The sequence below is a fragment of the Mesoplodon mirus genome (genome assembly GCF_964341445.2).
Source record: "Mesoplodon mirus genome assembly, chromosome: 3".
NCBI classification, from domain to species: domain Eukaryota; kingdom Metazoa; phylum Chordata; class Mammalia; order Artiodactyla; family Ziphiidae; genus Mesoplodon; species Mesoplodon mirus.
Genome location: NC_138978.1, coordinates 84,893,721 through 84,910,609, shown reverse-complemented (window position 1 = coordinate 84,910,609; position 16,889 = coordinate 84,893,721). Strand labels below are relative to the sequence as shown.

Genomic DNA, 16,889 nt, shown 5'->3' with positions numbered 1-16,889 from the left:
AACCAACTGTCCTAACTTGATAACCAGAGGAACACCCACCCTTACCCTTATCTCCTAGGATGAGCTGTCCCCTACTTCCAGCTTCTCCACAGTCCTGTCTTGGCCCTTTGTTTACCATTGTTCCAGGATGGGGTCCTACAACAAGCAGGGAAGGAGAATATTCACTTTAGACATGTTTTCTCTCCCTTTCAAACTTATGCAGCCTCAGCACTGGCTTCTTACTTAATATTCTCTATTTCCAACTAGTTACTTTCTTTCTTTCTACCTCAGTACAACCTCCATCTTTCTGTGGTGGAATGCCTAGGATATCCAGAGATTTCATAGATTCTACTAAAAAAAACTTATCACAAGTCTTCATGATCATTCATGCAGGAACCCTCTGAAAATAGGAAAAAAAATTTAATTTATTGCCATTTAAAAATACAAATTGGAAAATTATAAAACCCAGATGTTAAAAATTCTTACATTTTAGAGCCAAACTATCTCAAAGAAGTAAGTCCCATAATTAAATTTAAGGTTTTGTTCTTCCTTTTACTCAACAGGGTCATCCATCACTTGTGAAAGCTCTGTCCTGCCTATATGAAAAGTTTTATCAAAATCAAATAAATCCAAATAAAGAAATCCTTGTGACAGTAGGAGCATATGGATCTCTTTTTAATGCCATTCAAGGATTAATTGATGAGGGAGATGAAGTAAGTATATTAACATTATCATGTTGCCTATATTAATCACTATCATTTGTCCTGCTTTTATTTTTACTTATTTTATACTCTTTTTTATTTGAATTATTTTTGAAGTATAATGTATGTGCAGTCAAGTTCACAAATGTTAAGTACAACTTAGTAAATGTTTACATGTATATGTGTATGTATGTCTCCATGTAACCACAAACCAGATAAAGATATAGTACATTTCCAGCAACCCAGAAGGTTCCCTTTTGCCCCTTCGTAGTCTATATTCTTCCAGAGGTAACCACTCTTCTGTGTTCTGTCACCATAGGTTCATTTTGCCAGCTCTTTAACTTGATATAATAGAATCATACAGTATGTACTCTTGAGTCTGGCTTCTCTCATTTATCATTTTGTCTGTGAGATTCATCCATTTTGTTGCATGTCATTTATTCTTATATTTATAGCCTATTTAGATAAGGGAAGGTAAAAGGGGCTAGCAGTGATGCGGGAAAATGAATCTTAGTTTTCACTGCTAAAATAACCTTTAATCTGAACTCAATCAACAAGTATTTGGTCCCTGTCTTTTTGTACCCTGTATTGTTAGCAGCACTGTGTGAGGGATGTATAACAAGAAGGCTGAGTGATTTCTTTATTTAGTGATGTGATATAAAACCCACTTTGGCACTGACCTCAGTCAGCTCTGCCCCTAATTCCCCATTATCATTCCAATACCCCTGCTTCCGTATTTCCTTACCTCTTTCATTTATTCAGAATTTATTGAGGATACGCTAGACATTGTGGGAGATATTTTTAAAAGACGGTTTCTGCATGGAAGGGGTTCCCTGTTTAGTAGAGGAGATAGACTTGTAAACACATGAGGAGGAATGCAGTGCTATAGGCGGTGGTGGGGAATGTATAAGTTACCATGGTGACAAGAGGAAGAAGTGATCAACTCTGCTAATATAGGTCTGGAAAGCTCTAGAGAGGTGTTGGTTAAGCTGGGTGTGAAGAATGAATATTTGTCGTGATCTGTATTGTTAATTCCTTTCTTTGAACTCTCCCCGCACTTTATCTGTACCTTCTTTATGAAAGATACCTGTTACTTTGTGTTACATTATCCTTTTACATCTCAATTCACTCTACTACGCCAAACAATAAGCTACTTAAGGAGACATGGTAAGGAAGTACAGTCATACTTTCATATACGTAATCTCCTTTATTCCTATAAAATAGTTGAAAGTTTTATCTGAGACTTTGGTGGTGTTAATCCTTTGTTGCTTCCTCCTTCTCTGCACTTTATTGGTGTGTCCCAGGGCTCAGCCCTAGGCCTTCTTTCCTCTATCCTTTCTTCCCTGATCATCTTACCTAATATTTTGAAACCACACACGCCACTTTCCATCATATTGACCTATTACTTTCCTCATAGTATTTATTACTGGCTGAAATTAGCTGATTTACTTCCTTGTTTTCTTATTTATTATAAATGTCTTGCAGGAGAATGTAAGTTCCAGGAAAACTAGTTTATCGCTATAGAGCTAGCACCTGAAATAGTGAGTGCTCAGTAAATATTCTTCAAAAAGAGAGGGGAATTATTTCCATTGTAAAAATAAGGAAATTTCAGGGAAGCATGTTAAGTATATTCTTCAGTTCCACCTCGCTGCCTTCCCAATTTACTTTCCTTCATTGAGCTCTCACTTCATACCAGGCACTGTTTCTCACCAGGGCTACAAAGATGGATCATCTTAGTCCCTAAGAATTTCACAGTCTAATTAAGAACTTGAGGAAAAGATTCATTCCTGGCTCATTTCTTTGTCCTCCACAGTACCCAACACATAACATAGCACGTTGTATAGGAACTACTCAGTGTGAGTTGGATGACTAGTACAAACAAAGGGGCTTTAGGATATAAGGGCCTCCTATGACTCCAATGAGAAAGGCCTTGAAAAAGAAGTACAAGCAGTAAAAAGTGCAAATTTAGGGTGATAATTAGGTACCATGAATTTAACCAACACAAACTTAAATGTGGCAGTTTAGACTTGTAAAATTATAAATTGTTGCCAGATTTTTCACAAGCAGTTTGACTATATATATAAATTACCATAAAACATGTTTATACCCTTTAGTCTAGCAGTAGCAATCATGTGAATTTATTCAGCAAATGATTTTAAAATGAAGATACTATGCATAGTCACAAGTGAACATTGCACTGTTATTTATACAAGCAAACTATAACAAAACTATTCTAGAATTCAATAGACTCTCAAATAGCCTTTAAAATAATAAATGCTAAAACTAAATAATATTAAAATTTTTGTGAAATATTTCTAAGTTTAAAAAAGATAGAAAATCAAATGTGTACAATGGATATAAATTATGTGTTCAAACCCTCCTTATAGAAAAGCAAAAAGTTAGGGATGCTAGGTCCAGGCTGGCATACTGCAGAAGGAATACCAACTGGACAGGTTAGTCTGGCCCACTGACCTGAAAGCCAGGCCATGAGTGATTGAGAGAGAGCCTGTAGGAGAAAAGGAACAGGGAGTATATCTCAAGGGACTAAGAAAAAAGGATCCAGATATAAGTCATCTGGAGGGAAATTGTGGTTATCAGACATTAGCAGTAGCATTCTAACTGTCTACCTGCATACACTTTTTGTTTGGGGATGCTTTTGAGAAATGACAAACGTCTTTACTCTCAGGATAATACTTATAAATTAGTACTCCGCAGCAGAGAGCATCAGTTGCAGTGCTCTCTTTCCTTATGATCTTGCTCTGCCACTGATCATTTATTTTCTAATTTGAAATTTAAACTCAAAGTTTTTGGCTGGAACATCCCTTTGAGAATGTGATGAGAGCTATGACCCCTTTCCCCAGAAAAATATACCTATGCATGTAGAAAATTTTACATACAATTCCAAGGGTCCCACTGCAAGCCTATCCACAGATCTCCCTAAGAGATCAAGGGCTCCAATTAAGGATCCCGACAAGTTTATCCCTAAGGTCTTTTCACTCAGATGTGCGAAGACAAAGCCTGCTTTCTACACTGCTGCATCTCAGCATGTAGTATAGTGCCTTGCACATAGTATGTACACAATATTTGTTAAATGGGTTAATGATTGACATGTTGTGTTATTTGGTTTTATTCCAGGTCATAGTGATAGTGCCTTTCTATGACTGCTATGAGCCCATGGTGAGAATGGCTGGAGCAATACCTGTTTTTATCCCCCTGAGATCTGTAAGTTTGCCCCTATGATTCACATGTTTTAAGAAGTTTTGTAAATACCATTACTTTGTTGCCAGTAAAGTTCCTACTTTGATTACATTTTGGGATTTACTATATATCTCTACTATGACTGAAGGTAACAACTTTAAAGGGGGATCTTTTATTACTTTATCTTGTGTTTGCACATCTGTCTGCTGTATCAGCGTCTACATTGTATGTAATACTATTTTTTATGGTTATGTGTCTCCCCTACTGACTGAGCACCACCAGGTCAGAAACCATTTCTGACTCACTTTTATAGCTCTGGTCCCCAGTGACTAATAGTGCAGGGTATATGCTGGGTGCTCAATAAATGCTTATTGAATTCTGAATGAAGTAATTTTTTTAAAATTCTGCTTTTATCTTTAGGAATACAGTATAGAACCATTGTCTTTTAAAAATTTTCATCAAAATAAGTGATACAAGGTGAATCACAGAATCTTCTATTAGTCTTACAGTATCAGATGTGTTAACCATAGTTACAGCTGGCTCCTTTGAAGGAATATAGGCACTTTCACAGCCGTTAATGTTGACAGAGTTCATGTTTCCAATTAACAGGTATGAGCATGGAACTCACATCCTGTTGGGCTCTTAAGGCAGAGTAAAGCTTAGTTATTTCTATTTCTTTTCTTTGTCATCTATTCAGTTACCTTTGCCATGCCTTTCTCTACTTTTTTTTCCTTGTTAGATTATTTTTTTGTAGGACAGCAAACATGAATTAACTGAATTAAATCACATCTTCATTCTTCATGCTTAGAAACTTGTTGATGGGAAAAAATGGTCTAGTTCTGACTGGACATTAGATCCTCAAGAACTGGCAAGCAAATTTAATTCCAAAACCAAAGCTATAATACTAAATACTCCACATAACCCCCTTGGCAAGGTGAGTCTTTGATCTCTTTATACCGTCTTCTGGTCCGTCATTTTCTCACATGTTGACTAATTGGCTCTGCTCCTTTGTTTCCTTTCATATGTGTAGGTGTATACCAAAGAGGAGCTCCAAGTAATCGCTGACCTTTGCATCAAATATGACACACTCTGCATCAGTGATGAGGTTTATGAATGGCTTGTATATACTGGAAATAAGCATTTTAAAATAGGTACCAATTATTACATAGAGTCACAAATCTAAATGTGTTTGGGCATGTGTGGAACATCTGATTGGAAAGGATCCCAGAAGAGCTTTAAAATAGTCTTTGTAATGGGTAAATGTCTGTGAGCGCTTAAAAATGGGCCTTGAATGAATGATGCTTGAGTGAATTTATGAGCAGATTGAAGGACAAGCAGTACAAACTTAGGAGACGACATTTTGGATCGCACTATAAAACTATGAAACCAGAGAAGTAGTACTTTTGCCTTTATTTTTAGCTTTTTTCAAGAATCTAGCTATTACTTGGCATATAAGACATAGGGAACTTAATTGTTCCTGAACTGGTCTGTCCCTGCTGAGCAGGTTGCCAAAATGCCAGGTCAACAGGAAAAAATTGTCAGGACAGTAAGGTATTGCTGCATGGCCCTTGCCTGGAATTTCACCATTACTACTGGGCCATCTCACAAAAGCCACAGTGTCTTCTGAGGTAATCCAAACTTATATCAACTATAGGGTTATAAACTGGGCTGCAACCTTTGGGTCTTTGCATTTGCCCTACCTATACCTGGAAACGCTTTTCGCCAGATATCCAAATGGCTCCGTCTGTCACCTCTCTGGGGTCTTTATTCAGATGTCAATTTTTTTTTTTTTTTTTGCGGTACGTGGGCCTCTCGCTGTTGTCGCCTCTTCCGTTGCAGAGCACAGGCTCCGGACACACAGGCTCAGCAGCCATGGCTCATGGGCCCAGCCGCTCCGTGGCATGTAGGACTGGGGCACGAACCCGTGTCCCCTGCATCGGCAGGCGGACTCTCAACCACTGCGCCACCAGGGAAGCCCCAGATGTCAAATTTGATGACCACAACATTTAAGATAGTTACACCTCTGTTTCCAGCATTTTCTTTGTCCTTTTTCCGTTCTGTTTTGTTTTTTCCTCTATAACAAATATCAGGATCTATATATTTTACTTCGAACCTGCAAGAAGGTAGGAATTTTTAAATGTTTTGGTCTCTTCTGACTCCTTAGTTCCCAGAAAGTGTCTTGTGCATGGTAGACAGTCAGAAAGTAATTGTTGAATAAAATGAATAGGAAGTATGAAAAGGGTGAGGGAAGGATAACTAAAATCACTGGCAGGAACCAATAAATTTTAAAATTAGTGCACTTATATATAAATAGTTGTTACACATATCATAATTATCCATGGCAAATTACAAATTGTTGTAGAGACACAGGAGAAAGCAACTGCTTCAGGTGATCGGCAAAGGAGTGGGCAAAAGACGGGACTTAGTTAGGCAGAGAAATAGAAAGAAAATTCCTATCAGATAAACTTTTATGTACTGAGGCAAGGAGGCATGAAAGATCAAGATATACTTAAGTGGTAGAAGGGTGTGCCGCAGTAACTGGCACAGATGAGAGTGGAAAAGTAGGGTGATTCTGAAGGACTTTATATATGAGGATAAAGAGTTTAAACTTCATTGAGGGGGTCAGTGGTTCTGAAACTTACTTTAGTGATAGAGCATCTTAAAGTCATGATGTTCACATCATGAAATAGTGACAATACATACTTATTTCATCATAAACTAGAGACAGTTTTCTTAACAGAAATTCAGTAATTAGAAGTCAATGTAAAAACTACAAGTCTGTGTGTATTTACCTGTAACAAAGTGCTATTGAAATAAATACATCTGAGTTTTTCTGATTTTTGTCATTAATGTTCATTTTCTAATGCTCATTTGTTTCACTGTTGGTAGCATTCACTATCAGATAAGTGGTAGCACTTACCTTAATTGCTTAAGAAAATTTTGTGGCTTAAGAAAATTTTGTGGAAACCTTAAAATTGATTTTTTAAAGTTCTATTTAAAAACTCAATAATTAATTTGATCATCAGGGTACCAGTGAGCATACTTTTAGAACTACTGCGAGGCAGGGTAATTAGTTCCATATTGGATTTGTTTTATAAAGGTAAGAACCAGCTACAGGTGAGGATCTTAAGTCAGATGTCCTGGCAGTGGAGATGATACATGAGGGCTACTTAGATGTAAAAACTATAGGGCACAGAACATAGCATTTGAAGGTGGGAAAGCAAGCAAGCAAGTGTGATTCTGAGATCTCTAGCCTGGACCACTAGGCAGTGATAAGGCCCTTACCCAGGGACGGAGATATGGGAGGAGGAGCAGATCTGTGGGGAAGAGCTGAGCAAAGGAAATTCCTGCTTCTCATGCTCTAGCCTTGCTAAGTTTCAGTGTCTTTGAGACATAGAGGAGGAGATGTCTAGAAACAAGTAGAATTATAGGCCTGATTGTCAGGATCAAATTGTGAAGGGATTTATTTTTGGCAGTCTTCAAAATTTTGTTGATAGTGGAACCCATGGAAGAGAATGAATCTTCTAAGGAAGAATGTATAAACAGAGAAGAGGGTCAGAGATTTGCAAGGTGTGGTGCCTTAGCCCAGCAGACTTTTGTTATTTGTCAACATTGCATCACAGTTCACCTTCTCACATCTTGTTGGTGATCTCTGTCTCAGGTCACTAACTTCTCTCCAGTTGAAAATCAGACTAACAAGGACAATTAAATGTTTTGGTAATTTTTTTAGATTAAGCAGAGAAAGGAAGAAGTATCTATCTAATGAATAAATATAATTTTATACTTAACATTTTACATGTTTTACAAATGTTCATGCCCATGCAGTGACTCAAGGCTTTAAAAAATTTAGTTAACTCAGTTTAGCAATATTCTTTCCAAAATACTACTTTAAATGATCTTGAAATTTATTGTTTAAACCTTATAAGCCCTTCAGGGTAAAAGTGTAAATGATGATGTTATTTCCTAAAGATACCATATATTTTTAACTCAGATTTTTTAGTTGTTTTAACAACTCATAAAGTTAAAACAAGAAAAAAATGAATTCACTATTTCATTATTTAGAGAGTGCAAATGTGTGAAAACTTATTCTATTAAATACAGTGGCCTTTGTTACATGAAAGATGCTAAATGGCTCTTCCATCAGTTTACAGAGTGCAATAGTAGCTCTTTAATATAATACAGTAAGGCTTGCTGGCCATACATCATGAAATTAGCATCATTTTCAAGTTGTCAAAGAGGCAGTTTTTCCTGGTGTAGTTTTCACTCTTCATCATGTCTCTCATTTTTATCTGACTTCTAATGAAGCCTAAGTCACCTGTGAATAACTGTAATAGCTGCTGTGGCTGATTTAAGGATCATGGGTCATAAATGAGAAGTACAAAGACCAGCTGCCTTTCGGGTATAACTGCAAGCTAAACTTACCAATACTGGCACTGGATATGTTTTTTTAAAATCATCAGACCTGCAAAGATTTTTTTATTTCTTTAGGTTACTATATTCATATGCAGTGCTGTGGTCATCTGCTCTGCCTGTCTGTTTACATTAACTTCTGTAGCTCCCCAGATCTCTGAGATGGAGAGGACATGGACATTCAGATGTTTTAAATTACTTAGGGCCCTTTTTACTGAAATAGTAGAACTTGTTCTTACTGAATCAGATTCTTGACTCAAATGATTTCTGCAGGTTTCAGTAAAATGACATTACAGTCGACAAATGAAACCTCTCTTCTGGAAGAGATTATACTAATACACTGATATTTATATACTAATCCATTGATATTTGGAAAATTAGTATAAAATTCGTTGTAAATTATTTAGCTTATCAGCTTACTCCTTGAAAAAAAGACATCCACTTTTATATGGCCAAAATAGCCATCAAGAAATTACTTAGCTCTCCTTTTAAATTTATGCTATAGTTAGATTTTATATTTTGTGAATGAAACCTACATTTGATGTGTGCATAGTTTTTATTTCCTTCATGTATAACTTATTGTTAAAACATATTAGTATTATATTAGTTTGGGTAATTTTTATTTTCAAAGAATTTATTTCTAAATATTGTTTTTACTAATAGGCCTTCCTGATTTTGGATATATATTATTACTTTAAAGAAAGTGATAATCTGCATTATACATAGTTTGGACTTTTTTGTGATCAAATAAGGAAGTGGGACATCTGTCGTGTCCTTGGAATATTTTAGAAGACTAAATTGAAGACTAGAAATGTCTCAAAACTTGAAAGGATATGGTTATTTACATCAAATGTTAGAATATTCCTTCTTAGAATGGACCCTCTAAATATTTTCTTCATTTGTCTTTTTGGGTTTTCTTATACTTCACAGAGATTACAGTGGTAACTTTTCTGATTTATATTGTTTTCCTGCCTTTACAAATGTTGACAGGTATTCCGTGATAGGCTAAAATTGCATATGCATCCATTTTGGAACTTTCTTTAGCTATCTTACATTTTAGTAGACACTTTACTTGCTTATGAGAAGATTACTTCAAGAAGACAGTAACTTAGCCCCCCAGAAATGGGTATTTATTTTCCCTTTGTGCATACCAGCACTCTTAGAACAATATAAGAGCATCTATTGTACCTCTAAAAAAAACAGGTGAAAAACTTGTGGAATTGCACGTGAAGAATTTCACAACTAAATTACTTGAGGAATCCAAAAAGCAGTTTTGTAGGTAGCATTCTCAGAAGATTAACGAGGAATAATTTACCGATCTCCAACAGAATTCACCAACTCTTGTATTTTATACCTCCATGACTTTGACACCTGCATCCCCTTTGCCCAAAACACCTTTTTTTTCCCTTCTCTACCCAGTAAAGTCCTATGTGGTCATCCAAATCTCACCTCAAGCATTACTGACTGCAGAGAACTACCCCTAACACTATCTCCTATCCTTGCAGAATATTGCATGCCTGTTGCTATTATAGCACTTATCACACTGTAATATAATTGTTCTTCTTGTCTCCAACCCCCACTAGACATTAAGCTCCTTGAAGATAGGAACTGCATCTTTCTTGTCATTGTTTCCTCTAGACCTAGCTTAGTACCTGGCACCTAATCATTGCTAATAAATGTTTGATGAGTGTATGAATAAGTAAATGAATGATTTTGCTAAAGGTATCAATCAACTTGAAAATTTTTATATAGTCATTTGCCATTTTCATGGAATCTGTATTTGTGAATTCATCTACTCACTAAAATACATTTGTAACCCCCAAATCACTAGAGTGCTTCATTCGCAGACATGTGCAGAGGGGTGAAAAATTTGAGTTGCCTGACATGCATGTTTCCAGTTAAGGTCAACAAGGCAACACTCTGCCTTCTTATTACAGCTTGTTCTATAAGCAAGTGTTCTTTTCACAGTGATTTTGCTATTTTAAATGGCCCCCAAACATAGTGCTGAAGTGCTGTCTAATGCTTCTAAGAGCAGGAAAGCTGTGTTGTGCATTACAGAGAAAATACATGTGTTAGATAAGTTCCATTCAGGCATAAGTTCTAAAATTATTGGCCATGGGAATATTAGTGGTTGATACCTAATAGGTATAGGGCTTCTTTTAGGGTGGAAAAAAAAATGTTCTAAAATTGATTGTAGTAATTGTTGCTCAACTTTGTGGATATGGTACACTTAAACGAGTGAAACTATATGTCATGGGATTTATATCTCAGTAAGTTATTTATAAAACACATACACACACTCACACATATGCATGCAGATTGTTGGCCCTTCCCCAGAGTTTCTGAGGACCCAAGAATTTGCCTTTCTTACAAGTTCCCCAGTGATACTGCTATTGCTGTGTGGGGACTGTATTTTAAGAACCATTGCCCTAGGAATCCTGTAGAAGTAGACTCAGAAAATGGGCAGAGTAGAGGTGAGCTAAACACTAGCCAGAACCACAAGCAAAACTGTGCCACAGAATGATTATGCTGGGCACCCAGCTACTACTAACACTGAGCACTGAGTGCTGTTGCTCCTGTGACCACAGCACTGAACCGGCCTGGAGTGCTGCCTGCTGGCACCTCTGCCATTCATGCCCTGGGAGATAATTTTGCTACTTAAATGTTTTCAAGCATGGTAACATTTTCAACTGTGTTTGGGTTAAAGTTAAATTCTCTCTAAAAAACCTATTGAAATAACTATACTGACTATATTATAAGGCATTTATGTTTTTAGATTATACTGCGTGTAGACTGATTATAAAGCAATTATCCTTTTTTTTTTTTTTTCTTTTTTCTGTTCAGCCACTTTTCCAGGTATGTGGGAGAGAACAATAACGATAGGAAGTGCTGGAAAGACTTTCAGTGTAACTGGCTGGAAGGTAAGATGAAGAAGAATTTAACTGTTTGAAAACAGGCCTGTATTTTACTTCTTGTAGAGTATTTTGCGTTTTAAATGCATAGATATTCAGTTTGCCCAGGGTTTTATACTTACTGATCTGCTTATTTATTCATTCAGTTTTCATATTGGCCTTTATCCTTTTTGAGACTTAATCATTCCTTTAAAAGTAAGAAAAATTAGGTAATTTTTAAATTTTATAAGTAACCAACTAATGGTACTCTTTTCTTTGCAAAGCATGTTCAGATTACTGTATATTAATATAAAAGGAGAAAAAATAATAGTTGATGTTTTGGCACTTACTATGTGTCAGGTTCTAAGAGCTTTCCACATACTGATTCCTTTCATTCTCATAACCACATTATGAGGTGGGTATAATTTATTATTCCCATTTACAGACAATAAAACTAAAGTACAGAGAAGCTAAGTAACTTGCCTAAGGTTACCTTGCTAATGAATTCGAATTCAAGCCAGGGCAGGAAGTCTAGGTTCAGAATCCACGCACTTAACCAGTGCACTATGTAGTACAATCACAATTGATCCAATTGAAACTTAGTTATCTTCCAACTTCACCTCTTCTAAACTTGGCTAAGAAGCAGAGAGTATCAAAAATGAGGGCTGGAGAACCAAATTATGGAAGACTCCCTTACGGCCCTCATTCAGAGTTACTTTTACCTATATTTAAGTCAAACAAGCTTTATTTATTTATTTATTTATTTATTTTTGTGGTACGCAGGCCTCTCACTGCTGTGGCCTCTCCCGCCGCGGAGCACAGGCTCTGGACGCGCAGGCTCAGCGGCCATGGCTCATGGGCCCAGCCACTCCATGGCATGTGGGATCTTCCCAGACTGGGGCACGAACCCGCGTCCCCTGCATCGGCACCAGGGAAGCCCAAAGTCATACAACCTTTTAACTGGTTATTAGACCTCCAGAATATTAGAAGTAGCAAATCAAAGAGGGGGGAAGATAATAATGATTGCAGACACTGTTTACCTTCTGAAGGCAGAATTTAGTGACTCCAGTTGGAAACTATTCCACAAAAAGATCAGGGTTGAAATGTTTCTAACTACTAAGACTACACTACTTTCATAGTGTGAGCATTTTAGAAATGCATATATTTAATAATTACATTAAGCTTAGCTACTCTATCAGATTTGGTACTTACAATTAGATTCATTTTTTAAATCTACTTTTCTTTTCCAGCTTGGTTGGTCCATTGGTCCTAAACATTTGATAAAACATTTACAGACAGTTCAACAAAACACCGTTTATACTTGTGCAACTCCTTTACAGGTAGGCGTTATAGTAATTTGGGGCTGATGCATAGTCTTTGGGTGGAGGTGTTAGTTTTATGTTGTGAATGTGAATTGGCTTCGTTCCTCCCTTCATGTCCTTTTTGAGCAGGGCTTCTAGTATACTTTGGAAATTTAGGAGCAAACACAAACTCATTGCTATCAAGAATAGTTTTGTTTTTAATACATGAAGTTTTAACTTTAAACACTTATACGTTGCTGGTGGGATTACAAAGTACTGCAAACTCTCTGGACGACAGTGACAGCCCCAAGCAAAATTAGAGATATATGTGCTCTGTGAAGCAGCAATGTATCCTCTGGGAATTTACCTTATAGCTATTATCTGCACACTTGAGAAGCTCGATGTATATGACCATTCATTGAGGAAGATAGGGGATAGTCCATCTGTAGACAATTGGTTAAATAAACTATGGTCTGTCTGAACGTTTAAATGTTATATGACTGTATTAGTTTCCTATTTCTTGGTGCCAAATTACCACAAACTTAGTGGCTTAAAACAACACAAATTTTTTATCTTACAGTTCTGGAGGTCAGAAGTCCAAAAGGGTCTTATGGGGCTACAAGGAAGGTGTTGGCCTTGCTGCGTTCCCTCTAGAGGCTCTAAGGGAGAATCTGCTCCTTGTCTTTTGCAGCTTCTTGGGGCTGCTCACATTCCTTGGCTTGTGGTTACATCACTGCAACCTCTGCCTCTGTCAATACACGTCCCCCTGTGACACTAACTCTCTTGCCACCTTCTTTCCCTTATAAGGGTGCTTGTGATTACATTAGGCCCACAGATAATCCAAGATAACCTCTCCATCTCAAGATCTTAACTTAAATCACATTTGCAAAGTTAATTTTACCATGCAAGGTGACATATTTACAGATTCTGGATTTTAAGACATAGACATCTTTGGGGACCATTACTGTATCACCATGGCTGTTTAAAAGTGAAAAAAACAGAAAGGAGCTCGTTGCGCAGTAGTGCGAGTGGCTTCTCGCTTCGTTTCTCGGGATCGACCACCGTCCCTCGTGCTGAGCTGCTAGGAAGCTGCCGTCGGCAAGCTCGTAGGAGCTTGAAACCGTCGTTACCCCTCCGACTTTCACCAGAGGGATAAAAATGGTTGAAGCAGATCGTCCAGGAAAGCTCTTCATCGGTGGCCTCAATACAGAAACAAATGAGAAAGCTCTTGAAGCAGTATTTGGCAAATATGGACGAATAGTGGAAGTTCTCTTGATGAAAGATCGTGAAACCAACAAATCTAGAGGATTTGCTTTTGTCACCTTTGAAAGCCCAGCAGATGCTAAGGATGCAGCTAGAGACATGAATGGAAAGTCCTTAGATGGAAAAGCCATCAAGGTAGAACAAGCCACTAAACCATCATTTGAAAGTGGTAGACGTGGACCACCTCCACCTCCAAGAAGCAGAGGCCCTCCAAGAGGCCTTAGAGGTGGAAGAGGAGGAAGTGGAGGAACCAGGGGACCTCCCTCACGTGGAGGGCACATGGATGATGGTGGTTATTCCATGAATGTTAACATGAGTTCTTCCAGGGGACCACTTCCAGTAAAAAGAGGACCACCGCCACGAAGTGGGGGTCCTCCTCCTAAAAGATCTGCCCCTTCAGGACCAGTTCGCAGCAGCAGTGGAATGGGAGGAAGAGCTCCTGTATCACGTGGAAGAGATAGTTATGGAGGTCCACCTCGAAGGGAACCCCTGCCCTCTCGTAGAGATGTTTATTTGTCCCCAAGAGATGATGGATATTCTACTAAAGACAGCTATTCAAGCAGAGATTACCCAAGTTCTCGTGATACAAGAGATTATGCACCACCACCAAGAGATTATACTTACCGTGATTATGGTCATTCCAGTTCACCTGATGACTATCCATCAAGAGGCTATAGTGATAGAGATGGCTATGGTCGTGATCGTGACTATTCAGATCATCCAAGTGGAGGTTCCTACAGAGATTCATATGAGAGTTATGGTAACTCACGTAGTGCTCCACCTACACGAGGGCCCCCGCCATCTTATGGTGGAAGCAGTCGCTATGATGATTACAGCAGCTCACGTGACGGATATGGTGGAAGTCGAGACAGTTACTCAAGCAGCCGAAGTGATCTCTACTCAAGTGGTCGTGATCGGGTTGGCAGACAAGAAAGAGGGCTTCCCCCTTCTATGGAAAGGGGGTACCCTCCTCCACGAGATTCCTACAGCAGTTCAAGCCGCGGAGCACCAAGAGGTGGTGGCTGTGGAGGAAGCCGATCTGATAGAGGGGGAGGCAGAAGCAGATATTAAAAACAAACAAAACTTTGGACCAAAATCCCTGTTCAAAGAAACAAACAAAAGTGGAACCTATTCTATCATAACTACCCAAGGACTACTAAAAGGAAAGATTGTGTTACCTTTTTTAAATTTCTTGTTAAGTTCCCCTTCCATAATTTTTATGTTCTTGTGAGGAAAAAGAGTAAAACATGTTTAATCTTTGATTTTATGAATTACTTTCAACAAGCAAATGTTAAGTGTGTTAAGACTTGACATGTGTACTAGTATTGTAATTTTCCAAGTAAAAGTGTCCCTAAAGGCCACTTTCTATAAGATTTTCCCCAGTAAATGAGGCAAGCAATTCTAAGATCTTTCACAAAATATCTATTCATCTAAAATGGAGAGATGAATCCTCCTGCCTATACAAACAAGCTAGCTATTAGAGGGTGGTCGGGGTATGCTACTCTTAGGATTTCAGTGTCTTCAAACTGAAATCTCAATGTTCTCAGTATGAAAAACCTGAGATCAGATGCTTATATTGTAAGGAAAATGCTATTTGCCCAGTAAACCCAAAAAAGCAAATGGATAGTGCTGGCCATATTTTGCTTTTCTGACATTTCCTTGGGAATCTACAAGAACCTCCCCTTTCCCCCTCCCCAATAAGACCATTTAAGTGTGTGTTAAGCAACTACAGAATACTAAATAAAAAGTTTGGCCAAAACCAACCATGAAGCTGCAAAAAAAAAAAAAAAAAAAAAAAAAAAAACAGGAAAGGGAAAGAAAGAAAGAAAGAAAAAAGAATGAGGAAGCTCTATAATTACTGACATGGAAAGATTTCCAGGATATAAAGCAAAAAAAGCAAGATACAGAGCAGTATATATTTATGCTATATTCTGTATAAGAAAGGGGGGAAACGATTTGCTTCTGTTTTCTTAAAGGATCTCTGGAAGAATCTGTAAGAAACTAGTAAACGTGTCTATTTGTAGGGGTAAGGGGGGAATAGATGAAATTAGTAGATAGGGTCAGGGGTGGGTTGCAAGACTTTTTATATTTTCTATTTTTTTAATATCTGTAAAACAGGGATCTGTGTACTATTACTTTGTGAATAATCAGAACACTGAGAAAAAATTTATTTTTTTGGAAGGCAGTTAAAAGGCCAAAACAGTAAAAAATATGTTGGCTATAATAAACTTTTTTGCCTCCCTTCAAAAATACCTACTAAAGGAGAAAAAAAATCCTAATTTAAAATTCTTTTTCCAGTGACTCTCTAAAGTGATATGGTGATAAAGCCTAGTCGGACATTGGTTTTATTATATTTTAAACTCATTTCATCCTCTCAAAATAGATCCATTCACCTATTCAGTAATATTTACTGAGCATTAGAGATACAGCAGTCAAAAATTCCTGCCCTTCTGGACCTTACAGCCTTGTGGGGGAGTGCAGATCAAAAGCAAGTAAATGGGGCTTCCTTGGTGGTGCAGTGGTTGAGAGTCCGCCTGCCGATGCAGGGGACATGGGTTCGTGCCCTGGTCCAGGAGGATCCCACATGCCTGCCATGGAGCGGCTGGGCCCATGAGCCATGGCCACTGAGCCTGCATGTCCAGAGCCTGTGCTCCGCAACGGGAGAGGCCACAACAGTGAGAGGCCCACGTACCGCAAAAAAAAACAACAACAAAGAAAAAACAAGTAAATGTCCTAATAACATAATATGTCGGATGTTGATAGAAGCAATGGAGAAAAATAAAATACAGATGAAGTGCTAATGGGGAAAATACACAATGTTAAAAGGAGTAATCTTTGAAAGCCTCACTGAGAAGGTGACATTTGAGCTGAGAACTGAAGGTTAAGCAGTCACATGGTTAACTAGAGAAGAGCCTTACAGACTGAGAAAACCAGTACAAGGCCCTAGGGCAGGCAGTTTCTACCAGTGAAAAGCACAAAGGCTGGGACGGGATGATCAAGGGAGAAGGATAGGAGGGAATAAATCAGAGAGGTAGCTGGGAGCCAGATCGAGTAGGGATATGTTTGTTACTGTAAAGCCTGGGTGAGATAGGAAGCCACTGGAGAGTTTTGAGCACAGGAGTGACATGATCTAACTTGTGTTATCA

The 16,889-nt window shown here is 38.0% G+C and overlaps 2 protein-coding genes across 5 annotated transcripts in view; both read left to right on the top strand.

Annotated features, from left to right (window-relative positions):
• The window catches only part of KYAT3 (kynurenine aminotransferase 3), a 62,055-nt gene that overhangs the window by 24,452 nt on the left and 20,714 nt on the right, over positions 1 to 16,889 (top strand). For all 4 annotated transcript variants that reach the window (XM_082614617.1, XM_082614619.1, XM_082614620.1 and 1 more), the window contains exons 5-10: positions 543 to 692; positions 3,816 to 3,902; positions 4,687 to 4,812; positions 4,909 to 5,029; positions 11,133 to 11,209; positions 12,430 to 12,519. In XM_082614617.1, coding sequence (XP_082470743.1) covers positions 543 to 692; positions 3,816 to 3,902; positions 4,687 to 4,812; positions 4,909 to 5,029; positions 11,133 to 11,209; positions 12,430 to 12,519 — 651 coding nt within the window. The remainder of the gene's footprint in view (positions 1 to 542; positions 693 to 3,815; positions 3,903 to 4,686; positions 4,813 to 4,908; positions 5,030 to 11,132; positions 11,210 to 12,429; positions 12,520 to 16,889) is intronic.
• Positions 13,498 to 15,506, top strand: RBMXL1 (RBMX like 1). Its single transcript, XM_082615684.1, has one exon. The coding sequence runs from the start codon at positions 13,639 to 13,641 to the stop codon at positions 14,812 to 14,814; it is 1,176 nt and encodes a 391-aa protein (XP_082471810.1). The 5' UTR covers positions 13,498 to 13,638; the 3' UTR covers positions 14,815 to 15,506.